Below are 27,500 nucleotides of genomic sequence, written 5' to 3'. Positions count from 1 at the left end.
TTACATTTAATGACGAGACCGTCCTCCATAGAGAAACAACAGGATCAGTCGTTTATGTAACTGCCCCAAAACTACGTTTTATATGTTCACATTGCAGCGACGGCGCTCTCTAACAGCTGTAGAAATTATGACACAAAAAAAAGAAATATAGTCACGTTATAGCGAGAAAGACAGCGTAGGGAGCGTCAAAAATAACGTCAAATATCCATTCATTCGCAAATCAATAGTGTTTGGGAGCCGCTGAGCAGCGCTGTGTCGAAACGTGAGTTGACGTCTGTGTCGTTGCCATGGAAACTGCAGGTAGCGTAACGCCTTTTAAGGAATAGGGCGGAGTTAAGCGAGTGAGCGGTAAAGCGAGAGAGCGAGCGGCAGAAAAATAACGATGAATGCGGGCGGAGCAGAGGAGAAGGTTAAAACAGCAGGAAGTTGTCAGTCTGGCGGTAAATGTACAGAACAGACAGACTACAGTGTGTCAGTTAATAAATGCTGAAGCTTGTTAAGAAAAGTCACGTCTGTTGTTTCCCCAACTGCTGGAGAAGAAGTGAAGCTCCAGAGTTAGCAACAATGGGTTAGCTTAACCTGACAACGCTAAACAGATAAATAGAAAACGGAAAAATGTGTAGCTGCCTGCTAATTCGCCCCCCAGAAAGCGCTTCTATGTGTCGTTCTGAGTGAATAACGTTTGGAGGAACATGTTGGCTCAGACTATAATAATTATTTTAATTATTTGATTCAAAATGACAAATTCCTCCACTGTTACCAGAGCCCAGAGTCATGTCCTGAAGTTGTTTAGTTTAGTTGGAGTTAGTTAAGTTGATGCTTAATTAGTTGATTAGCAACTATTTTAATAAAAATAATTAATTGGTTTTTTTTATGCAGCTTCTCAAATGTGAATATTTTCTGGTTTTCTTGGTCTTTGGGTTTTGGGATGTTGGTCAGAAAAAACATGATGATTTAAGAGCAGATTAGTTGCAGCATCAGAGCCAGTCATTTACATCATTACAATAATATAAAACTGATATTTATTAGTTTTCTTTACTTCAAATCACCAAAGTGATTTAATATAACTCTTGCATAAAGTTGGGGGAATCAAAATCAAAGCATCAGAAGCAGAAATAAACTTCCTCTTAATCCCTGGTATGAGTTAAACTACAAAAACACTGGATCCCACAGTTCCCAGAATGCAGCTCTTACTGTGTCTCTTAGTTTGACCCCGCTGCCTGGTGAATGAACCCTGATGACATCACTATGACATCATCAGGGGCAGGGTAATATCCTCAGACATTACAAAGCTCCTCCACAGCCACAGATGACATTATATACAAGCTGAGAACGACTAATCATCACTAGTAAGTGTCCTTTTAAACAAAGACCTCATATGTTTATTAAATGATTAAAAGATGGAGGTTTGCTGGACTGACTTGTGTGATTCTGGACGTTTGAGAAGTGGTTTAGACTTCCTGGTGGAGGTTTTAACACAGAGCTGTCTGAGTGTTTGAGGCTGCAGCAGCAGCAGCAGCAGCAGCAGCAGCGGCGGCGCCAGGCTCGACCTCGCTGATCCACGCTGCCTGCCTGCCTGCAGATGTCCCCTCACAGCGGGCGGGAAAAAAAAAAACCCCTCGCACACTAACTCATCACAGTTGGAAACGGCTGGACAGAAAGTTCTGGATCAACATCACAGAGATCAGCCTGGCAGCAGGTCAGCTGAATCAAACAATCCAGTCACATTAAATCTACCTTTAAGCTGCCGTCTGTCAAACACAGATACTCTCATTTCTCTAACGATGGCCGCCTCGAACGCTTACAGGAAGAAGCTCAGATACTAAGAACTCCACACTGATGGGGATGAAAATGAGTGCAAGTTAAGTTCACTGGGCAGTCGGTACTGGTCTGCAGGGCCTTTATGGAGTTGGTCTCCATGTATCCTCCCCCCCCCTGCTGGGTGGGACAGACTGGGAGAGGCCACCTGCTGGGAGGTCGAGGGCGACACACATTTTAGTGTGTTCATCTCCTGCATATATGAGGTTGAGTTATCTGTCACCGTTAAAGGACAGATTCATAATTTTTATTTCAAGTGTAACAGCAGTCAGGTGTTCATATGAGGTTTTCCTCGCTGTAATCATTCCTCCTGTTCATACTGGATATTAAAAGATCCTTTAAATGTGCTTTTTAATGGAAGTGATGGAGGCCAAAATCCACAGTGTGTCCACACAGTCATTTAAAAGTCTCTGTGAAGCTTCTATTCAGCTTCAGCAGTCTGAGTTAGTCATATCAAGTGGATATCTGACACATTTACAGTCTTTTTAGCATCAAATTCCCTCTTTGTGTTTCCTCGGACAGTGTTTCCCTGTTGAGCTGCAGGTGGAAGTATAGTAACAAAAAGAGGAACTTTGTCACTAAAAAGACTGTAACGTTGAAAGATATCTACTTGATTTGACTCATTTGGACGCTGAAGCTTCATATTAGCTTCAGATAAACTTTTAAATACATTTTTTGTATTTTGTCCTCCATCACTTCCATTGTAAGGTCATTATGAAGGGATCTTCTAATGGTCAGTATGAACAGGAGGAATGATTACAGCAAGAAAACAGGTTTCACTGTTCATTTGGGCTCCTGACTGTTGGTTTTAAGACACACTTGAAAAACTGTGAACTCGTCCTTTAAGTGAGACATAAAGGAAATGTTAAATCAAATAATAAGTTGGACTATGTGGAACAGCACTGTTGTTGTGTTTCCATTAGAGCTGCAACAAACAGCTGATTAATGGATTAGTTGCCAACTATTTTGATAATCAATTAATCACTTTGAGTCATTTTTTTAAAGAACAAAAGTCCAAATTCTCTGATTCTTTGCTTCTCAAATGTGAATATTTTCTGGTTTCTTTTGTCTTCAATGACAGTAAACTGAATATCTTTGAGTTGTGGACAAAACGAGACAATTGAGGACGTCGTCTTGGGCTTCAGGAAACACTGATCGACATTTTTCACCATTTTCTGGACCAAATTATCAGAACATAATCAACACTAGAGCTAATTGATAATGAAAATAATTGTTAGTTGCAGCTCTAGTTTCCATCCACCCAGTTTATTTTCAATTTACGCATAAAAACCTTGAGTGAAATATCATGTTTGGCGCTTGCAGAAAAGGTGGTGTATTGATAAAAACAGCCTTAGTGAATAAATGAAGAGCTGAAAACATCAGATCTGTGTGGAGCGATGATGAGGAGACTGTAACCTTCCTCACATCAATACATGAACCTAACAAAAATGTCACATTTCCATCATGTTTTCCACATGGTTTTCTTTGACTGTCGCTCTTTTAGTGACATCATCTCGTTGTTTTCTCTTCTTCTGCGACGGTTTAACGGCACCGACTGGAGAATTAGCGCCACCTGCTGTTTATCTCCATGAACCAACTCCTAATATTCACATAATCTGTGCTACATTTGGATGGAAACCTAAAGGTTACAGATGAAGAGCATCAGCATTCGTTTTGCATCAGTATGTGACCATTAACGAGGCCACATTACGACCATAATAATAAACAGGAAGTATCTGGAAAAGTGTCGTTAAGGAGAGCCGCCGCCCTCCCAACAGATTACCTTTACATCTGTATCTGTATCAGGCTACGTTATCTGGAAAAAACACATAATAATCTAAGATGTAAACAGACTCCGGACCACATTTGGAGGTGTAAATCCAAAGACTCATGGATCGGATGTCATTGTCCAGATAACGTAGCCTGATCTGGATCACATGTTAACGCCATGTGTGTAGCAGAGAGTCCGGTGGTACAGTAACTGTAGTCTGTTAAGCAGATAAAGGAATTCCCTCCCTGTCAGTTTCTCACTCTGATACCTTCTTATGTTCCCCCTCCAGCCGAGTGTCAGAGTTTCAGTGACTCTGTATGTATGTACACTATGTATGTACTGTATGTTCCTAACTATGTGTGTAATGTCAGCCGGATTTGCTCTGCTTGTTCACAGCTGTATTTCTAGTGACAATGACGTGGCTACAGATACAATGCAACGTCTACTTGTAGCGTTCAACAGGTATCAAAGATTGTAGAGAACTATTTTAAATGGGAAGCTAACAACAGGAAAATGTCCTGACACGAGAGAATACAGACAACAGGTGTGTTTCCATCCAGATGTTTCACACATGCTAAACATGGAGACATTCCTACATAACACAGCATTTATGTTAAATGTAAAGCTCAAACAATTTGTTATTATCCAATTGGTTGATCTACAGAATATTAATGATGTGTAATGCTTTGGTATAGCTGTTTTTCTCAGGTTTATTTCATTGTAAATTGAATATTTTGGTAGTAAAGATGTAACCGTGGGCTCTGGGGAATCATGTTCCCTGTTTTTTCGCTGTTTTCTGACTTTTTACAGACAATAGTCACCAGATTCATCAGTGACACTAAAAGCTACTTGAAGCCAAAGTTAAATGAGTTCATTAGTTGTTTCTACACATGCACGGTGGTGTTTTTTTTTTTGCCAGTCTTGGCTAGTTGATGGTAGCAAAAGGCCAAATGCTGCATCTTACACCACTTGAAATAAGAGAAGAAGAAGAAAAGGGAAGTAGAAGCAGGTCATTACACTTGAATTACCAAATGTAAAAGCATATTTCAGATATTCTGCCTTTTAGAATATTGTCTATAATAACATTTGGTTGAAAGACTCGTCTGAGATCACTGTCCAGCCTACATACACACACCTACTGTACAAGTGGGGACCCAAAGACACCCTACACCCTGCTCCGGATAGCACAGGAGTAGGGTTTAGTTATCGGATTAGCTGCTAGGTGGGGTATGTTTATATCATATCGGGACTGAAAGGGAGAAGATTTTCATCACTGTGGAAGAAATGCAGGAGGAGCTGGACACTGTGACAAAATATGGCAACAGGAAATGTTTCCAGGAATGGGAGAAGCACTGGCAGAACATACGAGGGGATTAGAAAGGTACCACTGAAAGATTTATTACGACAGGCTCTGGCTCATAGTTTTGATTTTGTGGTGAATTTACTGCACGTTTCAGTCTCAACATTCTCATTAACCTTGTTTACAGATGTTTTCAGGTCTGTCCGCAACCTGTCCAGCAGCAAACAGACAAATTTAGAGAGCAGCTGGTGAAGAAGGTGGAACATCTGGCAGCTAAACAGACTTTTTTTTTCATTAAACATATTTCCAGTGCAGCTATTCATATGAAATTAAGACCAGACATTGGTATTGATGTGCATTAAATTGGAACGACACAGGAAACTGAAACGTAGTTAATACTTGGTGGAAAATCTTTTGTTCCCAATGACGGCTTCAAGACGTTTCCTGTACGAAGAAACTAATCTCTCACAGTGTTCAGGGGGTCTTTTGGTCCATTCTTCTGTGTAGACAGTCTTCAAATGTTGAAGAGTCCGGGGGCCAGTTGGTTCCTTCCATAAATGTTCTATTGGGTTCAATGGTTGAGTCTTTCCAACACCTTTATTTTCTTTCTATGGAACCAGTTGAGAGTCTCCTTTGCAGTGTGTTTTGTATTGTCCTGGTGGATAACGACAGATTCTTCTCAAGAATATCCCGAATACGTGGCTCCACTCATCTTCCCTGCTGGTACCATGAGAAGAGAAACAGCTCCATACCATAACGCTTCCACCTCCAAACTTCACTGTAGGTACATTTAGGGTTGTATGTAGAGCCATTTCTCCTCCAAACATGGTGTTTTTGTCCGGTCTGACTACGTCACATTCTTCCAGTAATCTACAGGCTTCTCCGAATGTTGCGTAGCAAACTTCAAACGAGCTTCAACATGTCTTCCCTTCAGTAATGGCGTCTTACGGGGTGATGGTGCATGGAGACTGTGGCGGTGGAGTACAATACCTCACTGTACCAGCTTCTTCCAGGCGTTTCTGGAGCTCTTTTCGAGTAGTGCTCGGATCTTTGGCTACTCTTCTGAGGAGGCTAATCTTGCGAGGAGCTCCAGTGCGTAGCCGGTTGATGGTGGAGTGATGTTGCTTCTAATTGCGGATACTGGCCCCACTGGTGCTCATGGGAACATTTAGAAATCAGTCGGTAACCCGCGCCGTTCCTATGTTGCTCAACAATCTTGTTGCGAAGGTCTTGGCAGAGCTGTTCGCCTCTAATCATCATGAGATGGTTCTAGCGTGACAGCTCGGTAACAAACGATGCGTTCACAGATGGCTAACCCTTTTTAAAAGAGTGGAAGCACTAACAGCCACATGCAGCTGATTCTAATTAGCACAGGACTAATCAGAGCTTTTCCTAACTGCGTGTTCAATACTTTTTTTCCTGCGTCATCCCAATTTAAAGCACAGAACTTTTTTTATTGATTGTAACGTTATGATTTCTGTAGCTGTGTTGCCTTATTAAGTCAATATCAATGTCTGGTCTTAATATCATATCAATAGCTGCACTGGAAATATGTTGATCATGTTGACGTGTGTCTGCCAGACGTGTAAATGTGTCAGATGTGTTTTTTTCAGCTTGTTATGCAGCTTTAAGTTTGTTCAAAATGTGCATGAAAACAGTTGGATGTAAACAAACTGTTCCTACGAATGACTAGAAGGAAGGAAGAGAGAGAAAGACACGCAGCTGTTGCTTCCTTGATACGAATCTGTTCTGCATTCTCGCTTTTTAACAGACCCACAAACACACACACACACACACACACACAAGCCCAGACATCTACTGTAGTGGACACACACACTCTTACTGTAGTCGAAGGTTCGGGGCTCCTGCTCTCTCCTTCCTCCTCTTCATCTTGTGTCCCGGGACAAAAGGCTCAGCTGTAATCTTTAATAATCCACTGAACTGCATGAGCTCATCTGTCCGTCAGAGACATACTGAGCACACCATGGCTCCATATAAACCCAAAAAACTGTTCCAACAGTTAGTCCTGCATGAGTCAAACCACTGACAGCAGTTTTATATATAAAGGAATGACCGGAGTGTGTGTGTGTATGTGTGTGTATGTGTGTGTGTGTGTGTTACGTCAGCACCTGCTCTTATCTACACACAGAGAGACACACAGTTATGTGAAGTATCTGGGGTATAGTGTTCCTTTACCAGCAAGCTGAGGCTTGCTGAGTCACAAACTATCAGACCGCCTCAGAACACACACACACACACACGATCTGCGGAGCGACGGCGGACCACACACACATTTATCTGTGCTGAATAAACAAACTCTGTGTATATGACATCACTCTTCATTTGGGATTTCCTCTTTCTCATTTTGTCTCCCCCCCCCCCGTCTAAAGAATCCACAGCGAGTGAAAAAAAACACACGTTAGATCCTTAAAAGTCCGTCTCGCATCCAAATAATCCCCCGAAAAACATCATCAACTTCTGAGTGTTTCCATCGTGTCAGATGAAGAGAAAACTGATCCTTCAAGTTCTGACATGTTGGTCATAGCCGGACCCTTCGAGCTCTGACCAGAGAGGCTCAGAGGGACTCTCCCGCCTGCAACGCCCCCCCAGTAACGGAGAGCTTTACTCGGGTACAGTCAGCCCCGGTAATCCCCCTCCTGGTTCCTGGAAGTCTCAGCGTGTCTGATCGCTGTGATGAGATGAGCGGACTGACTGAGTCCTTGACAAACATCCGCGAGAAGGACGGACAGACAGACGGAGGGAGGGAGGAGAGGGAGGGAGGAGGGAGGAGGAGGGAGGGAGGGAGGAGGTGGGAGGGAGGAGGAGGAGGAGGAGGAGGAGGGACGTCTCATATCTTCTTTTTACTCATTCAAAACTATTATTTGTGGTTTTACACAATTACACAGATTTGGAGGCATTTGATCATTGTTGCAGCAGCAGAAAAAAGCTTTTATTGGTTAAATGGTTGTTTTCATTCAATCATTTGGTCGTCAGAAAGTTTATTTTTCATTATAAACGAGAGACAAACACATGAGGAAAAAAATCCTCATGAATATCAGATTATAAACAGATTATAATTCTGTTGTTTCATTGTTTATTGTTTATGACTTTTAATGTTTTTACTTAATGAAATAAACAAAAAATATTTTTAATTTTTTTTCTTTAAATACTTAAATGATTCTTAAAAAGTTAATTTTTTTAAAGGACTTTTCAAAAATAAATGATTCTTTATGACTTTTATTTACTTTCAACAATTTCTCTTTATAAGCACGTTTATTTCTAAAATGACTTTTTAAATAAATATTTTTTAAATCTGTTTATTTTTAATGACTATATGACTAAAGAAGATAAAATTATTGTATTGTTAAGCACTTTTAATTTAATTAATTTCATATTTTTTTACAATGTATTTTTAAAGGATTTTTGAATTTTTTTAATGACTTTTTAGATCACTTTTTAAAAAGGAGTTTATTTTTCATAACTTAAAAAAATAGATACTTTATTTTAAATTAATTTTTAATGTGAATTTATTTATTTTATGATTTATACAATACTTTATAAAAAGTAGTTTTTTGGTTCTTTTAATGAGTTTTAATGAGTTTTAATGAATGTTTCCAGTATCATCCAGCAGCAACAAACACGACTTTTTGATCCAGAATTAAAAGTTTGAGTGAAAATCTTTAATTAATTTGCTCCTTTTTTTTAAAAAGTTCAGGTATTTTTCTTTACTTTCTGTCAGAAAGTGACAACTTACAGCGTTATAATGTAACATTAAAAGCTAAAAGGGAAGTTTGTGTGTGTGACACGCTGTCATGATATTTCCAGAGCAGCTGTCCTCGCTCCGTCTCTGCTCTGCTTTCCGAGAAGCCCGCGGACACCGCTGACCCTGATGGGCTAAATGCAGCTCACATGCCAGATTGCTAATTCATAAACAATGGACTGGATCACAGACGGATCTCACTGGGGTTCACACACACACAAACACACACAAACACAAACACAAACACAAACACACACGCACACACACGCACACACACGCACATACACAGCTCTGTTAATGTGATTACTGAACTGACGTAGGAGCAGCAACAGGACATGAGAATGTCATTACACACCAATCTGGACCTCTGCATGCGAGTGTGCGTGCGTGTGTGTGTGTGTGTGTGTGTGTGTGTGTGTGTGTGTGTGTGTGTGTGTGATGAGAATCTGTTGCCAGTTTCAAATGAAACCTTGATGAAGCTCTCAGAGATTTTTCCCACAGATTTTCTTTCTTTTCCTTTCACACATGTCTGACGTGACTCTGTTTTGGGGGGGTGGGGGGTGAGGGGGGGGACTTTACTGACACCCGTCATCAGTGCGACGACGAGTCCAGAGGAGACTTTCTGTCTTTGATTAGACAATCAGAGACAGAACACAGACGTTGTTTCAGGTCCTGAACTGTGTCCATTAATAGGCAGCTGTGGCAGCGTTCAGCAGATAGCAGGATGCTGCCGCCGGCCAACTTCTACTTCCACCGAGTCGACCCAGACCCAGACTCAGACTCAGAGAGAGAGAGAGAGGCATCACAGCAGCCGACACACCGCCTCCAAACTCACACACACACACACACACACACAGAAACACACTGATAAAGCAGCTCTGTGTCTTCAAACAGCTTCCAGGAGATGTGGGAGAGATAGAAGTTGGTGGTTTTTTACTGGAGGTTCTGGTTCTGCAGCAACACATTTATATTTTATTATTACCGTCGTCATGATTCTCCAGAGGTTTGAGATCCTAAACAAGTTCAAAGATGAAAACCTTCAAGCCAGCAAAACACCAAAACAGTGTGAAGACTGAGTAAAAGGAAGAAATAACACATGAAAAGTTGGATTCATAAGCAATAAAACGCCTCCTCGATTAACTCAGTACACTGTGAGATTTCGCTGCTGTAACCTGATTCGTCCCAGTGTGACCAGTAGCTTACGTTGGCTAATGTTAGCAGATATTCTGGATGCATGACAGACATCGCTGAGTCCATTCACAGACTCTTCCATAACTGTCGCTGCTCAGCACAAGTTATACGTCGCTATTATTTTCATCTAGTTCACTGTTAACTAACTATAACTGATGATCAAACTATAAGCAGACATTATTTATAACGATGCAACTCAAAGCTTCAACTGACATCACTTTGCTGCAGTGAATCAGACTTTGCTCATCTCCCTGCAGAGCCGCAAAAAGCTTTATGTCACTGGTTCCTAACTGGTGGGACTGGGAGAAGGTCAACTTCATCATAAAAAAAAACCCCAAACAACTATGAAATGTAGCAAAGTAACGTTTGTTATTACTTCTTATTTTATTGAGCTTTAAAGGCACAATATGTAATTTCAGCTGCTAGGCGTCTCAATCAAAACAATAACAACAGACAGAGTGTGATGACGGTGTGAAGTAGCAAGGCATCATGGGAGTTGTTGTCTTCGTTGTTAAATAACCAGCTTCACCGGGATAGGATTACTCCAGTGTTCATCATCCAGGATGTTTTTACCCGCAGAGGTCTCCTCCTCTCCAGAACAAACAGACCCGCAGATTACAGGTAAAACACTGAATAAAGCTGTTTCACCTAAAAAATCAGTGTTTCTCCGACGATGTTTGGTGACCACCGGACTTCCTGGAGGGGCTGTTAGCTGAGCTGCTGCTAACGTTTGTCCAGTTTATTTCTCTGATAACTTAAGATCCAGACGTCCAATGACTAAAATCCTTCTTCCGGCTAAAAGATATAGTTAAAAACCACCTAAATTTATCATGAAAATGTGTCTTAAAACTGAATAAAAGTTAATTTATAACAGTTTCTGTGGAACAACCACAACGCTGATGTATTATCTTGTATGTGTGTAAGTTACTCTTTGGTAGACGCCATTGTAGCGGACAAACACAGCGCCGCTGTATGCATCTTGTGCGTGTTTACTCTTTGGTAGAGGAGGTATGACGCCATCGACAGGCGACCAAATGAAACGGTCCGTTACTTTGATTAAATTACAGATTTCTCTGAGTTTGAAAACTGCTGGAAACATTTGGGATAATGTAAGTACACAACTCAACAACATATATAACATAGGTCTAGTTGTTTTTAGACATTTTAATGTGGAATAATTACATATTATAGCTTTAAGCCTCAGTGACTCAGTGGTGGTTAACTGTCTCCTCCCAGTTAGTAGGTGCTGGGTTTGAATCCACTAACAGCTGGGATGGATGGATGGATGGAAATATACTGAGTGGGTGTTAAGTTGGTCACTGAGTGGACTGTGACATGAGGGGAAAATCTGGACCCTGACGTTAGACCAGCTGGGAACCGCTGCAGTACTTGTAAAAGACACTTTAATGTGTAAAATAAGCTGTAAATCTGGTATAAAGGGAGAAGAATGATATTCAGCACACACTTTATTACTGACAGTTTGTTTGCTAATTTGAGTGCATGTATTTTAGTTAACATTCTGTCTTTAATATTTCTTGCTTGTGTTAAATCCTGATTTGTCTTTTGTTTCATGGATCCGGTGAGTCCTGCCTCTGGCCAAAAGAGTCCGACCACCGGTAAAGATGGCCGCTTATACTGCGCCAGGCAGGCAGGAAGTGGAAGAGGCCAACCGGAGCACCAGAGAGGAGTCTGGCTTTCAGGATCCAGTTACTTTAGGACTTTAAGTTTATTTTTTTTGCTTTTGATAGTTAGTTTTGGTTGTAAATAGTTTCTTGATTTAAATCTTTGTTGAGGTTCATTTGTGTTTTAGAGTTAATTGTTTATGTCATTTGTCAGGTCTGTTATGTTGAGTTCACTTTAAGTTGCTGTTTGTTTAGTTAACTTCTATTTCAGTTAAAGAGTTTTTCAAATTACTTTCTTCTAGTTTTTTTCTATTTTTGTATAATGGAAAAAAAATAAATTTGCCAAGTTGAAATTAAGTTGTAAATAAATTACTAATTTTTTTTTGCTTTATACAGCTTGTGTTCTTGAGTTTCACTGCTTGAATATGCTGGTGTAAATATAATGTATTTATGATGTGCAGGTTGTGGATTCTGCTTCTGACCTGCAGCTGAACCGACTGTTGTTGTTGTTGTTGTGATGAAGACGACTCTCACACAATACAACACGTCTCTGAGATTAGTTCTGACAGTTTAACGGCTGCTTTGTTTGTCAGAATATTAACTGTACTGTACTGAGACTCTTGTTTCCTCGTGTGTGTGTAAAGTAGGTTTTAACCAGGACAATACATCAGCTGCCTGGAACACACACACACACACACACACACACACACACACACACACACACAAATACTGATATAAATAGGTTTGCATCCATCCACGGTTGGATGCTCAGCTGTTCTGGCACACGCACGCACACACGCACGCACACACGCACACGCACGCACACACACACACACACACACACACACACACACACTCTGACGGACTAACTGGCCTTTCAACTTTGTCCTTTAACCGTCGGTCAGGTGGAAACTCTCTCTCTCTGTAGAACTTGATACGAATATTAACAGCTGAGATAAACATTATAACCAGGTGAGATTTAAAGGACCAGTCTGTGATTTTATAAAACATAAAATAAAGTATTTGACAAACCCGACAAAAGAAGCAAAACGGAAACCAGAAACTAAGAAAAAATAAGTCGTCATGTCTCTCCGTATGTCTCCGGTTGTCATGACGTAACCCTCTAAACTCTTGGCAACGTGGAGAAGAAACATCTCTGAGCTGCAGACCAGCAGCTTCTCTTCCACCGTTATATCACCTGTATAACATCTGTATCTGTGTTTGGTTCATTGCTCTGCTCCCAGTAAAGCTTTCCAGATAAAACATCTGGAGAAAAAAAAAAAACCCAACAGCAGGCAGAAGACAGAGAGAGAGAGAGAGAGAGAGAGAGAGAGAGAGAGAGAGAGAGAGACAGAGAGAGAGAGAGGGATGATGGGTACTTACAAACTGCCTCTTCTTGGAAGGCTCAGCTCCTTCTGAAAAGAGAAGAAGAAACAACGACTCAATATGAGGATATATATAGGATATATGCGATCTGACCAACAGATTTCACTCTGACACAGCTGGCAGATGTTCAGGCATCATTATTATAAATATATATATATCAGTGCTGCAAGCAGTGAAACGTGGTGACGACTGCAGTGGAAACAGAAACTCGCCCTCTGAGTTCAGACGGATAAAAACAGGAAGTTTGACTCTTTCCATCAGTGACACAAATCCTGCCTGTGTTTGGATTATTATTGATGGAGCTCATATGTTTAAAGAAATGTTTACAGAGTGATATTTATCACTATAAATAGACTGTGACACAAATGAAAAGATCACGTAGAGCTGTAATTTAAACAGAAGAAGAAGAGCTGCAGTACACAGAGGAGTTTTTACTGTTTACATCACATTTCTGACTTATTTATATGTTTTACCTCTAAAATGATGATTAATAAAAGTATATATTGATATGAGTCTGTTATAAAGCAAGAAAAACTCCATAAACAAACAAATCAAATTGCAAATAATGACAAGAAATCAAAGTGATGAATGCAGCACAGTCAATTCTATGTTGTTGTTGTTGTTGTTTTTATTTAGTGAGGGGAGTTCAGGTCAGTGCATCCATGCATGATGAGGCACCTGAGCTGCACCTCATATAATCAACCACAGGGAGGCAGCGGTGTCTTATTATTATATCAGCATGAGAGCAGCAGCTTCACAGGACTCAGCTGCTCAGATTAAAGCCTGTTTTTATTATTTCAGGCTCAGGATGCTGACAGACTACAGCTGCAACTAACTAATAGAACATGTCTGGATTAACGCTGCAGCAACACAAAGAAAGAAGAATAACAGAAATCTGCTTTAATAAAAGTCAAAATGCTCCAAACTCTCTGGAGACGTCGAGCTTTCAGTGAATAGAACAGGTGATCGCTGCGCTGTGATTGGTCGACAGACAGCTCTAGAGAGGTTTAAAAGACTTCGTCCTTTTTGATGCAACATTTTCAGTCTCCTTGAAATGATGCAACACCGGAGCTCGTATGTACACAACCTGCCACCTGACAGCTCCTGAGAAAACAGACCACCGACATTACAGCCGTCCTGGAGAGCACCATCTGTCCAACACCACCCATCAGCGTGTGTGTGTGTGTGTGTGTGTGTGTGTGTGTGCCAGCTTCAGAAAGTAGGTCAACAGCTGGTTTTACTTTGAAAAAAACATCGTTAACACCTTCATCAGCAGGAACTCTGCAGTGATGCTTCCTTCATATCGAAGCGTTAAAGGGGACATATGGCGCTTTATGTGATTTTCTGTTATTTTCATGCTGTTATAATGTTGCATTTCTATGTTAAACATGGTTAAAGTTCCCAATCTTGAAGTGAACTTATGTAGAAATGACTTCTACTTCCTCCTCGCCATGACAACGCCCACAAACACTCACATATTTCAGATCAGAATCAGGCTCAAACATGTACAGATGCATTTGAGAAGTTTTCTGTTTCATTTTAATATAGTTTGTTTACGTAACCAGAGCCAGACGACGCTTAGTGGAGCCGGCCAATCAGAACAGAGCGGAGCTAAAACTGCCTGTTTCAGACAGAGGCTGAACCGAGTGGCTGCATAAAGAGCCAGTAAAAGATAAATAAAGAGTTTTTTACTGTAAATTATGCAGAGATATCGCAGTAGAGCCCCAGAATATAAATATAGAGGTAAAAATGTGAACCACACGTCCCCTTTAACAATCAGAGACAGCTTTAAACCGCTGGGCGAGCGTGTGCTCGGGGGTTTTTCACTCATATATTCACAAAGCACTCAGCAGGGAGAGAGAGAGAGAGAGAGATGTACCTTTTGGCTCTGCTTCCAACCTGCTTTTATCTCTCCATCACACCTCCCGTCTGTATCACACACTCTTAACACACACTCTGTGTTCCTGCGTGGGACGGCCGTGTCATCGGAGTCAGATAAGCTCGCTCTATCTCTTCATATCTCTCTGTAGAGATAAGCTAATGGATATAATGGAGTTTAGTTGAAGCGGGAGTGAGTGGGTGAGCCGGTGTCTGCAGTACGTGTGTGTGTGTGTGTGTGTGTGTGTGTGTGTGTGTGTGATGGTAAAAAATCAATTAAAATTTTGATAGTTTTTCATTTAGCCTGTCTAAACAGCACAGCCACAAATTAGCTGATTAGTGTGTGTGTGTGTGTGTGTGTGTGTGTGTGTGTGTGTGTGTGTGTGTGTGTTCCTGTCAGTCAAACTGTGATTCTGTTAGTCATGTGAACAGATGTTGTCCAGACGTGGAGGGACAGGAAATGACACAGGAGAGGCGACCTGTTATAATTCTTGGTGATGTTTCTTCTCTCAGGCTGAGTTTACTGTTGCTGTTGTTTACTTCTTGTTTACTTACTGGTGAAAACAACAAATCACACACACACATATAAACCAAACCTGTGAGCTCAGACGCATCGCAAACAGGACGCAGATAAAAGACGACGGGAGACTCTAGACGGACGACTACGACCTGCGAGGAGACGGTCACATGACCGACGACAGCAGCCGAGCTTATTTATTTACTGTCGACTGAACGCTGTGAGCCGATTCGTTACCTCAGAGGCCAAGTTTAGTTTAGTTTCTTACTGTCTGAACATTTCTTTGAGCGTATTGAAATGTTCCAAACTAAACAGCAGGTTAATTAATAAACTTTACTGTTTTTCTCTTTGCTGTAGAGACTTTTATTCAGCTGTGTTTTGTTCTTCTTCTTCGCTGTTTACGTTCTGTTACAGAACAGCTGACTGTCTCCGTTGGTCATGTGATCCTCACCTCGCGGGTCGTAGTTTTCCACCAATGATGAGAAGAGAAGCTGGAGGGCGAGATGAGCTTTGCAACGATTAATTATTCACTAAATCAATTAGTCGATCAACAGAAAATACATCCGCAACTATTCTGATGATCGATTCATTGTTTTAGTCATTTTTCAGTAAAATAATCTATTATATAATCTTATAATCTTCTCTGTGATGTAAACATTTGCTGCTTTTACTCGTCTCAACATTGAACTGAACATTTTTAGGGTTTTGGATGACGTCACGTCAGGCTTTAGGATACTGATGTAATAAAGGCCGAACAATTAAGAGAATAATCTGCAGATGAATCAATTATGAGAATAATCTGTAGTCTCAGCTGTAGGCTGATTATTGCTGTGATCAGGAGGTGATTGATCGGCTCTTTAGAGATAAAGAGCTCTAAAAGAAGAGGAGAGAAAAAGAGCAGCGTCTGTGTGTTTTAAGCACTTTATGCTCTTATCGTCATCCAGCCGCCCACACGGAGCTCCGTAATGTGAAGTGATGCTCTTCTGAGACCCTCAGCTGACAGCTCCTCGCATTACACTGTGTGTGTGTGTGTGTGTGTGTGTGTGTGTGTGTGTGTGTGTTGCAGCAGCTACTTTCTGAGCCCTTAGGGAGGATGTTCACCCCAAAGCCACCGTTCAAAAATAACCCAAAGGGAGGGGGAAAAAAAGCTAATGCCCAATATAAAACACACACACACACACACACACACACACACACACACACACACACACACACACACACACACACACAGCAGACTGCTTGCGTTAAACAAACCAGAAGGACACAAAGCGAGCTGTGATGAAATTATCCCCGGTGACGGCGAGGATAAGAGAAGCAGAACACAAAGCCTGAAGCAATCTGCCCGATGGAAGAGAGCCATCGATAATACGCTTTATGGCTCAGAGAGAGAGAGAGAGAGAGAGAGAGGGAGAGGGAGAGAGCGAGAGCGAGTGAGGCTAATGTAATTAGAGAGTTGGGAAAAGAGAGAGAGAGAGAGAGAGAGAGAGAGAGAGAAGGCTAAAAGGTAACAGCTCAGTCTAAATATCTAAAGACCGGAGCTCTGTTTCCCCAAAAGCATGTTAAGACTAAGATGATTGTAAAATCCATCTCATGACCCGTCTAAAACCCTGCGGATTAAACCAGATTTTAACCCCTAAATTGGTCGGCAGGATCGGTTGTCATGCAGCTCGAGAGGAGGGGGGGGGGGGGGGGGGGTCAAAAACGACTAATTAAATGCCAGAACCATCAACAATCTGGCTACGATGGGTTGGGTTTCTGTCATGTTGATACAAACTGAACTCTTTATATATTTTTCTTCTTTTCTAACTACTTTCTGTTCATAGCAGATTTGCACACAGTAATGCTGCCTTTCTCTCTGTTTGTCAATGGATTTCAGAGGACGTCGTCTCAGTGTGACTCCACATCGTGGCCGGTCAACTGATCGTTTTGTCTTTATGTGATACAGAGAGAGAGAGAGACAGCTATGATATGCAATAAAGGTCTGCAGCTGGATCCAGACTGTGGACATGGTGCTGATGTGATTTACATCTTTACCAGAAGACTACCGAGGTCACACATCTAAAACTAATCATCCAATTTAACTGAAAATCTATTCTTCAATCATAGTTCAAGAGCTTCATTTTGCTAATTAAAGCTTCTTCACACCAGCGAAGCTCAGAACCAGAACCAGAACCAACACTGGTGGCCAGTGAGGCGATGGTGATCTGGTTTCCATGACGAGCTGCTGCAGCTGCTCCAGACAGCGGTGGCTGTCGGCCATGACTCTGTATCCACTGTAGCGCCACGCTGATGTGCCAAGACTGTGATGGACAGCACACACACACACACACACACACACACACACACACACACACACACACACACACACACACACACACACACACACACACACACATAGAGTCCAACCCGACAGAATGAACTCAGATGCTTTTAACAAACCACTCTTTGTTCAGTTTTGTCGTTCATAAACTTCCATATTTTTTGTATTTTTTAAACTTATTTCTTTTTCTTCAGCAGTCAGACAACGCCGCCAAAATCAATCAATCAATAAGACTAACGATGGCTAAAACATCTCAACCCTGTGAACCCGACACACTGATTCATATTCATGGAATAAAACAATCAATACCACTAACGCCACAGCTGTTCATCGTGTGTTTTTTGGGGAATAAGTCTGATTTTTCGCGGTTATGTTAACAGCTGCTTACAAACATAAAACCCTGAAAATTATTGACATATTTTCTTGTGTGATGACAAATGAAAACACTAGTTTTATGGTGATAAATGCTCATTCACACACACTGAAACACTTCATTCAGCAGCATTTATCCAAGAACAACATAAGACTTTATGTTGTAAACGTCTACCAGATCGTCTGTGCGTGTGTGTGTGTGTGTGTGTGTGTGTGTGTGTGTGTGTGTGTGTGTGTGTGTGTGTGTTTAGCCGTTCCACCCGGGGGCCTCGATCATAATAACATGTTTTAGTTGAGCTAAAAACATGCAATTAAACAGGAGGATGCAGAGGGGAAGCTGAGCTCCACCGGAGACAATTAGAGCTGCTGCAGCGGCGGCGGCGGCCCGCAGCCAGAATTCATTATCAACACTGTGAATATTGATGAGGAAACGGTGACAACAAAGAGACTCGGCGATGACACGCGGAGCATCGGTGCGAGACGCAGGGCAGAGCCGTAAAGACGCACGCTAATGACAAACCACTGTGTGATTACTGTAAAACCCAACAAAGACTGTGATGTGTTATTAAAGGGAAGTTATGGTTTTAGGTTTCAGAGCGTATTGATCTGCTGCTTTTAATGTTTCTTGTCTGTTTCTCAAATAAAGTTCAGCAGCGACTCAACAGACGGTCACGTAATCGTTGTTTTAGAGACTCGAGACTGATTAATGACACTGAGTTTGTTGTTAAATAGTTAAATTGAATCTGCGTTAATTACAGCGAGATGTATTAAGCTCTCAGCAGGTTGGTACAGAACGGAATAACAACTAAATGTCCTCGTTAATCAGGATCGCAGTAACGACCGTGTTCGTTAAGACTGAACAGTAATGTTTTATTATTTTCCCTCTGAACGATCATAAGTATTAATCATGAATATTGTCACTGATTAATATTTAAATCGGCTTCTTTAACGACATCTGACTGACATCTAGATTAAATCTAATTATTGCTTCATGACTTTGGCATTTAAACTATTTCTGTTACAGTAAACAAAAACAACAACGATTCAAATAATGACAAACAAATGAAGGCAGATTGTCTTACTTATGATAATAATCATGGAACTATAGTACCCATAATGCCTTGGGAGATGTAAACAGGAAGCATACTGTTGCTATGGATTCAGTGGGTTAGCTGTGGGCTACAATTTTTCAAAATAAAAGCCTGGTTCTATGTGCAGTTGAGGGGCTTTTATTTGAGTAATAATAATATGGCAGTATAGTGAAAATCAACATTAACAAAAATTGATTTTTTTTCACAAATCATTGATAGTCAACAGAAACAAAAAGTCCATCAGCAGCGACGTGATGAACGACACCCGTCATGTCGGAGGTTGACGTGAGAGCAGCGGGGGCGGCGGCGGGAGACGAACACCTCGTGCTGCTGTGAAACACGGTCGTTAACGGCAACATAAAGCCGCTCTAAGTGAATGAGCTAATTGTCTGACGGCGTCCTAATGAAAGCTCCACCGCCGCTTAACGGCCGCCAGGAGAGACTCTTCACCACAGAGAGAGAGAGAGAGAGGCCCACTGGGACCAGTAAGGCTCTAATAGAGGGGTGTGTGTGTGTGTGTGTGTGTGTGTATTTTGGGTAGGGGGCAGAGTGTATTTGTGTCCCAGAATAACACACTTTACTGGGGAAGAGCATTATAATTCACCTGGGCCACACACTGACACATTAACACCACTAATCTCCATTACTGTGTGTGTGTGTGTGTGTGTGTGTGTGTGTGTGTGTGTCTGTGTGTGTCTGTGTGTGTGTGTGTGTGTGTGTGTGTGTGTGTGTCATTAATGTGACTGAGTGAGGTGAAAGTGGGGCTCAGCAGAGACTGTAGAGGAGCAGAAGTGCAGCTGTGATTCAGACTTTAAGGCTGTCAGGTGACGTATTATAGAGGATTAAAGGCCAACGGACGTCTTTGTTCTTTAATACGACTGAGACTCAGGTCTAAAAGTGTGTTTGGATCCTCTTCAGACGTGGAGAAGTTAACATTAACATGCTAACATCTATGTGTTAGCATGCTAACGTTTAGCATGAACACTGAGGCTGATGGGAATATCAGTAGCTTTGCAGATATTTGGTCATAAACCAAATTATTGGACAAAATTTAAAATTTGACCCGATAGTAAATCATTCAAAGTCATTTTTTACACTTCAGACTGATTTAATAATAAAGTCAATAAATTAATAAATAATGAAAATCGTGTTTAGCTGCAGCGCTAGTTGTTATTAACAACATTCGACTGTTTTAGTTCAGTTTATGGTTTGTTGAAGTGTCGGTTTATGAATCCTCTGGCGGAAGCGATCGCAATAAGTCCAAATAATATCATATCTAGAGCTCCAACGATTAAAAAATTAACTATTTTGATACTCAAATAATCGTTTTAGTCATTTTCTAAGCAAAAATGCTAAATATTTAGCTTGTTCATTCTTCTCAAACGCAATGATGTGAAGGTTTTCTGCGTCAGACGTGATGGTAAACTGAATTTCTTTGGTTTGTTGGACAAAACAAGAAGCATTTTACACTATTTTTTGACATTTTATAGAAAACAATTGTCAGATTCATTGATAATAATATTACAGCAACTGTCACGGCTTTATCTTTATGTTAATATGTTATCGACTGTTTAAAGGTCAGCTTTAAAGGGATGCAGATGATGTCGACCACTGAGATAAAGTCTGCTAATCAAGGCCTGATTATAATTATAATGTGACTGAATAACCATCATTATTCAGTCTGAATATTGTGTTCATGTTATCTGGCCCTAACCAATCAGTAGTGACTGACATCTCTGTCCAATCAATGGCTAGCAGTTAGTGCTTTCTAGGAGCTTTTGAAATATGTCTTTATTAGTGTTATTTTATTGTTTTTACTATAATTTGACTCACTTACAACCTGCACTGCTGCGTTAATCTCATTCACGTCCTCATTATTAAATCTGTGACTGGCTCATTGTTTCTCGGACCAGGAAACAGCCATCAGTTAACACACCCCCAGACTTATTTGACTCACTGATGATATTAGAGATGTGGGCAGAGATTCAGAGGTCTGAAACCAGCCTCCTTGCCTCCGAAAGGAATCTCTCCTCCTATTGCTTCCCTACAGCTGCACCATTCAGTCATCATTAGATCCACTCCACACACACACACACACACACACACACACACACACACACACACACACACACACACACACACACACACACTTCCTGCGACACTGCGGGATGTCCACACGTGCAGCTGCGGGATCTATCAACAAACGGCCAAACGGATATGCACAAGTGTGAAAAAAAAAAATCATCGGGGCAGCGTGTCGGTGCTCGTCCCCTCAGCGGCAGAGACAACCTGCTAATTAGTTTCAGCAATGAAGAACATCAGCCACCCACACACACACACACACACACACACACACACACACACACACACCAACACACACACAGCTGAAAGAAGCTAATCTGGCCTCATCAGCTTGTCTATCATGAGTTCCAGTAGGCCGACACTTCCTCTAGCGAGATGCTAAAGCCGCTATCAGCGCCGGCAGAGAAAACAAGCTAATCCTAATTGGAATTTACACATTCAAATGAAATCTGCAACGCCTCGCTGGAAGGGTTTTATCTGCAGATAATACAGAGAGGGGAGGGGAGAAAGTGTGTGTGTGTGTGTGTGTGTGTGTGTGTGTGTGTGTGTGTGTGTGTGTGTGTGTGTGTGTGTGTGTGTGTGTGTGGAGACAGATTGACAGATTGGCAGGTGGATTTGAAACAAGCTTCCCAACAACAATTAAAACAAAGAGCAGTCTGGTGTCTGTTTCAACATGCTGAGCTGAACTGATCCGCACTGGGACTGTGTATTCAGCATCCTGCGTGTGTGTGTGTGTGTGTGTGCGTGTGTGTGAGATGTTGAGAGACAGAAAATTGTCCACAAGAGATGCACAATATTGAATTTTCTGCTTGTATCCGATAACTTCAATGGTAATTTTTAAGTAAAAACAAATACCAGTTACAGGTTACTGGTACCAGTTATGTGTCTAGATTCAACCAGTGGAGTTTAATCTTTAATCTAACAACAAATCTTAAAGCTTAACTGTAAGACACCGACCGTCACACTGTCGCCAGAAGGTAAAATATGTTTTGGTGAGGAACTCTGTTACAGATTCACTCAAATTGATCAATAATGTTGAAGAAGTAAAGTTTGTAGATGATCAATTATCAGGAAATGATTGATGATTATTTTACATCTGTGTGTTATTTGTATCGTTCTAGACATCAGGCTGTAGAGTTTTGACAGGAGAAGCTGTTAATTTATGTGAGCGATGATTATTATTAAAACTAACTTCCTGGTTCAAGTTTGACCCTCCGTGCTTACTGTAGTCGATGTCGCTGTACAGATCTTCACACTGCTGCTGGTCAGTAGAAGAGGTCGACAAAAAACACAAGAATAAAATCCAGCTCGATGGCAGTTTCAGACGTTCGTCCAACATGCAGAAGCGTTTATATTTCAATCAATGCAGCGATCTATAAAAGCTGTGTATCGACTCACGTTTTTCTTGAACTTTACACAAATCTGTGCTCCGCCTGAAGCACGTTTTACTTCATGTCTATTTTATGCATGTCAAGTCAAGTCAATTTGTATAAACCAATATAACAAATCATAAATGTGCCTCCAGGAGGTTTACAATCCGTACAGCAACACAACATCAGACCCTCCATTCAGAAAACTCCCCTAAAAAAAAACCTTTAACGAGGAAGAGCAACAGAGGATCGTTCCTCCAGGACGGACTGATGGTAAATAGATGTTGTTTACAGAACAGACAAACAGGAAGACAAAATTATAGATGGATTGATAAAATATATGAAGAATCTGATCAGAAGGACATGAGGACCACCATGTAACTACGGTGAAAACACAGGTGACCTACACTCAGCACTGTCCCTGAACGCATCGTGTGTAAACTGAAGCTTTAGCTTTATTAACGCGCTGCGTTCACTGTGTGAACGTCGTGTAAGATCTCACAGGACTGAACATGAGCTCGGATGAAAAGACAATCAGGCTCGGTGTAAAAACTATATTATGTGAGAAGGTTTTAAATGATCTCAGAGGGATTTAATAGAAATTAGAGTGAGTTTAATGAGAAGACTTGATTAGCTGAGCGTCTTTGCCTGCAGGCGGTTTGTGTCCTGCAGGGCCTGTAAAGCAGCGAGCTGTGGACCGGCGTTAACGCTGACTCGGTCTGATGGTCTGACGGGAATCCTTCCTGAGTGACAGAGGTGGGATTTCACTTCCCTCGCCAACCCTCCCCCCCCTCCTCCCCTCCTCCCCCCTTCCCTCCTGATGAAACACAGTCTGTGATCTGATACACTTCAGCAGCTTGTTTATGAGAACAGAACAAACACAAACACGTGCACAAACGCAGCAGCTTCACAAAAATGTGAAAAGTGTTGTTGTTGTTTTTTTTTTTTTAAGCTTCCTCGCTGTGATGTGTGTGTGTGACCCAGATTTCAGCAGAGCTCTCAGACTGTCGGAATAAACCTCGATGCATTTATGAATTCATGAAGGCGAGCAGTCTGTGTGTTCAAACGCATGTTACAGAAACTATTGTGTGTCTATGTGGCGAAAAGAGATGAAGTCATTTTCCGTTTCCTTTGTGCCTTTTCTCTATTTTCATCCCTCCGGTCTGGCGTCTCTCTCTCGCTCCTGCAGCTTCAGTTTATTATCAGGGAACCAGACGTCCTCACTTCACTGCTCCGCCTGTCATCCCCTTCTTCATTCAACCAAAAACTGCATCCATTTGCACCTTTCTGTGTGTCTGTCAGTCTGCTGTGCTGTCCTCCCTCCCCCCAACACTAACAGCAGCAGCAGCAGCTCTCCTGCTGAGTGGATTCACACCAATATCAACCCTGAACGTGAAAAAGTCTCCTCACAATATAAACACGTGTTACATTCAGGCAGGACGATCCAAACGGAAATTATACATAAAATTAGTTGATTTTGATTCAATAAATCAATTTAAAAAAAACAATAATACAACAAAAGTGTTGAGTATTGATTCAAAACAGGAACAACTGGGGGAAACTAAACTTTTTACTGACAAAAAATAGAAACGATATAATTAGGGATGCACGATATTATCGGCACGTTATCGGTATCGGCCGATAAAAGCTCTAAAATTAAATATCGGCATCAGCAAAGTCTGCCGATTATGAGAAGCTGATATGTCGCCTTCTCTTCCACCACCTGATCGTGCTTCCCTCGACGGTCCCGGTGCTTCCCCTGCAGGCTCCACTTCACTCCGGTTGGATCCACACGGAGAGCCGGGGCTAACGCCGCGCAAGCCTCTCAGCTAACGTTAGCCTCGGCTCTCCGTGTGGATCCAACCGGAGGGCCGAGCCCCGGTTTGTTATTCAGGTTAAAGTGGGAGGAAGCAGCGGGTCTGACGGGCGGCTGAGTGAAGTGCAGCCTGCGGAGGAAGGAAGCACCGGGACCGTCGGGGTGAAACAGTCCACGGAGGAGGAGCTGCTAAGTTCGGCTGCACATCTATGCTTGCGTGCATAATAGTCTCCTCAGCCAGCTGGAAAAAATAGATGTGCGTATATCAGTATCGGCGCAATGAGTAAGAAATATCGGCTTATTGGATATCGGCAAAAAATCCAATATTGTGCATCCGTAGATTAATTTAATCACTGAAAAGAAGAAATATCAAGTCCGTATGTGTGCAAGAGTGTCAATATTAAATTACATTTTTTTATTATATCTCTTCTTTTCAGATGTTAATGTATCAGTTCAGTAAAAGGAAAAGTGTGAAAATTACACTTATTTGATGTTTTCATTGTTTTGAATTATGAGAACTGTTTGTATTTTTTATCTTATATATCATACAACAACGTTTCTGTCAATAAGTCAATTAACTTACAGTATCATTGCAGTACTATTACATTCATCAATGAAAATAAAAAAATAGTTTCACTTTATGTCAAAACACATCAATGAAACTGACTTTAACATGATGTAATGATGCTGAGTGAAGGTTTAGATCCTGTTTTATGTAAAATATTAAACAGTTACATCAATGTAACTAAAATCCTGAATGTGCAACTTTTATTTTGGCGACCACTGAGCAGTTTATGGGTTAAGTGCTGATGCGTGAGAAGAGAATCAGTTGTTTTTTTTCCCAAGCTGCTTCTGAGATTTTGAAGAAACTTTCCTAACATCTTCATCGCTGCCAACTCCAGTTTTTACTCACATAAATACCCAGATATTCATAACAATAACAGCAGTAGTCGAAGAAGACGAGAGAATAAAACGACATGATGAAATATTGAAGCAACACAGAAGGAAGGAGAAATAAAAAAGAATGAGAGGGGGGGAAACTTTGTGTAGTGGGATTAATCAGACTGGTGGAAGATGAGAAGTGAACAGAGTGAAGAATAATTAGAGGCGATGATGAGACTGAAAGACAGAGAACGTGAGACAAAGAGGAGTTTGACAGACAGTCAGAGAGGAAGATGATTCCCCAGAGGGGAACCGGCGAGGAGAGAGAGTGACATGTGATCCTCTTTCATTGTCTCTCGCCCCCTCCTCTTCCTCTCCCTCCTCTTCCTCTCGCCCCCCCGCTGTGCTCACAGACAACCCCGCTCTCAGCTCATCTTCATTGTTAGAGCTGATCTGCTTACAGGCGGGTGAGGGTTCGGTGACGGGTGGGTACCCTCGAAAATTACAGATGCGGGAGGAAGATATATACAGCAAGGAGAAGAGGAGGAGGAGGAGGAGGAGGAGGAGGAGGAAGGAGGGAGCAAACATCCCTCCACAGACACTCCAGAGCAGGCGGCCACGGAGGACTTCAGTAATTATCATCATCAGTTAGACAAATCGCTCTGATTTTAGCTCTCATTTAAAGCGAGGCTCCAGAGAACCGGCGTTTCGCTCACATACTGGGAGAAAAAAATCCAATTAATATTTTCACCGGTCGCACCAGAGTGGCCTGGGATCCCACTGCCTGATGGACGTTTAGTTTCTGCTCCTCGAGGTGATCTGGGGCTGCAGCTAATGACTGTTTTCTCCATGAATTGGTTAACGACCTGACCATTAAAACAATAACCATGTCTGAAGGCTCAACGTGATGATCTGAAGTGTTTTAGTTTGTTTGATTAACAGTTAAAAACCTCCTGAAATTCAGTTTTAAAAACTCGTAAACACTTTATTGCATAATATCTGATCACTCTCTGTATTTCTCTCACTGTTTTTATTGTTGACTTCTGTGTATTTATTATGTTTTTATTGTTTTATATTGATGTTATGTGTTTTATTTGCATTGTAAAGCACCTTGTAAATCTGGTTTTGAAAGGCGCTTTATAAATAAAGTTTACTTACTTAATTTCAATTTATTATGATAGAAGAAGCAGAAATGAAGGAAATTCTAACATCTGAGTCCATTTGAGAAACTGGAAACATCAAATATTTGACATTTTTGCTTAAAATGACTTAAAAAAAAGAGTCATTAAAATGATCAAAATAGTTTGTTGATTCGTTTTCTGTTGATTGGCTCATCTATTAATTGACAGAAATCAATTTATTTCAACTGACTCACTGTAATCATTAGATTGATTCAAGTGAAGACCAAGTTTGTTGAATTTGTGACATGAACCAACTGAAAACAGCTTTGACGGTACAAACGTTTGATGGAGCAGAAAGCATAAAGTATAGAAGAAGATAAATGTATATATCTGTCCTCTGTCTGAGTATAAACTGACTGGGTTTGATGGTAAATATACGTCTCTTGAATAAACTGTTAACTTATTATCCTGTTAGCAGCAGAGCTAGCTCTCGTAGCAGAGGGCTCCAGCATGTTCACAGGTAGCTAGCATGTTAGCTTACCAGCCACAGTAACTGACAAATTCTGCACGTAGCCTCTTACATCACACAGATTCCTGCACCACATATTTCCCGAGGAAGCACAAATTAATTTCAGGACAGACCAGACGCTAAGGTGAAACATTTAGCATGCTGTCGGCTGCTTGCGGCGTCGCTAACAAACAGGTTTAAACAATGACGTCTGAAGCAGAGAAGAAGAAATCTACCGACATTAAACCTGCAGAGTCTCCTGAGCGAGCTGCAGCACGGTTCAGTGAAATACACCGGCCTCTATTTAAAGTGCCATTAAGTTTGTTGTTTCAAGCTGCATTCATTGATTTTTTTTGGGCTGATGAACAGCACAACAAGCTGGAAAACAAAGTAAATGTGCATCAAAAGTTTGAGCCAAAAGAGGCAAAAAAGTTCTATAGAAGAAGAGTTAGAGATCATTCTTAAAGGGTTCAACAGTGTATCTGATCCCTTTTATTATTATCATCTGAGTCACTGGAAACAATAAAAAAAGCTCCATCAGTAAAGGTTCAAGTGTTACTGGTGAGCAGCAACCAGCCGTGTAAAACATCTACAGTTCTTAAACGTATTAAAAAACATCAAAAAGAACAAACAGGCTTTTTGTTGTCTGTGTCAAATAAATAAATAAACAACTATCAAACAAACAGACTGTGTAA

At 41.2% G+C, this 27,500-nt stretch overlaps 1 protein-coding gene across 9 annotated transcripts in view; it reads right to left on the bottom strand.

Moving 5' to 3' along the window:
• Positions 1 to 27,500, bottom strand: part of mast2 (microtubule associated serine/threonine kinase 2) — a 202,339-nt gene that overhangs the window by 72,880 nt on the left and 101,959 nt on the right. For 7 of the 9 annotated variants that reach the window (XM_067596127.1, XM_067596129.1, XM_067596126.1 and 4 more), the window contains one exon: positions 12,846 to 12,877. In XM_067596127.1, coding sequence (XP_067452228.1) covers positions 12,846 to 12,877 — 32 coding nt within the window. Of the gene's footprint in view, positions 1 to 6,732; positions 7,580 to 12,845; positions 12,878 to 27,500 lie in introns of those variants that run through there. The other 2 variants (XM_067596131.1, XM_067596132.1) reach the window with 2 other exon arrangements.

The sequence above is a fragment of the Thunnus thynnus genome, chromosome 8 (assembly GCF_963924715.1).
Source record: "Thunnus thynnus chromosome 8, fThuThy2.1, whole genome shotgun sequence".
Classification (NCBI taxonomy): Eukaryota; Metazoa; Chordata; class Actinopteri; order Scombriformes; family Scombridae; genus Thunnus; species Thunnus thynnus.
Note: the sequence above shows the minus strand (reverse complement) of the source record. Positions and strands in the feature narration are given on the sequence as shown.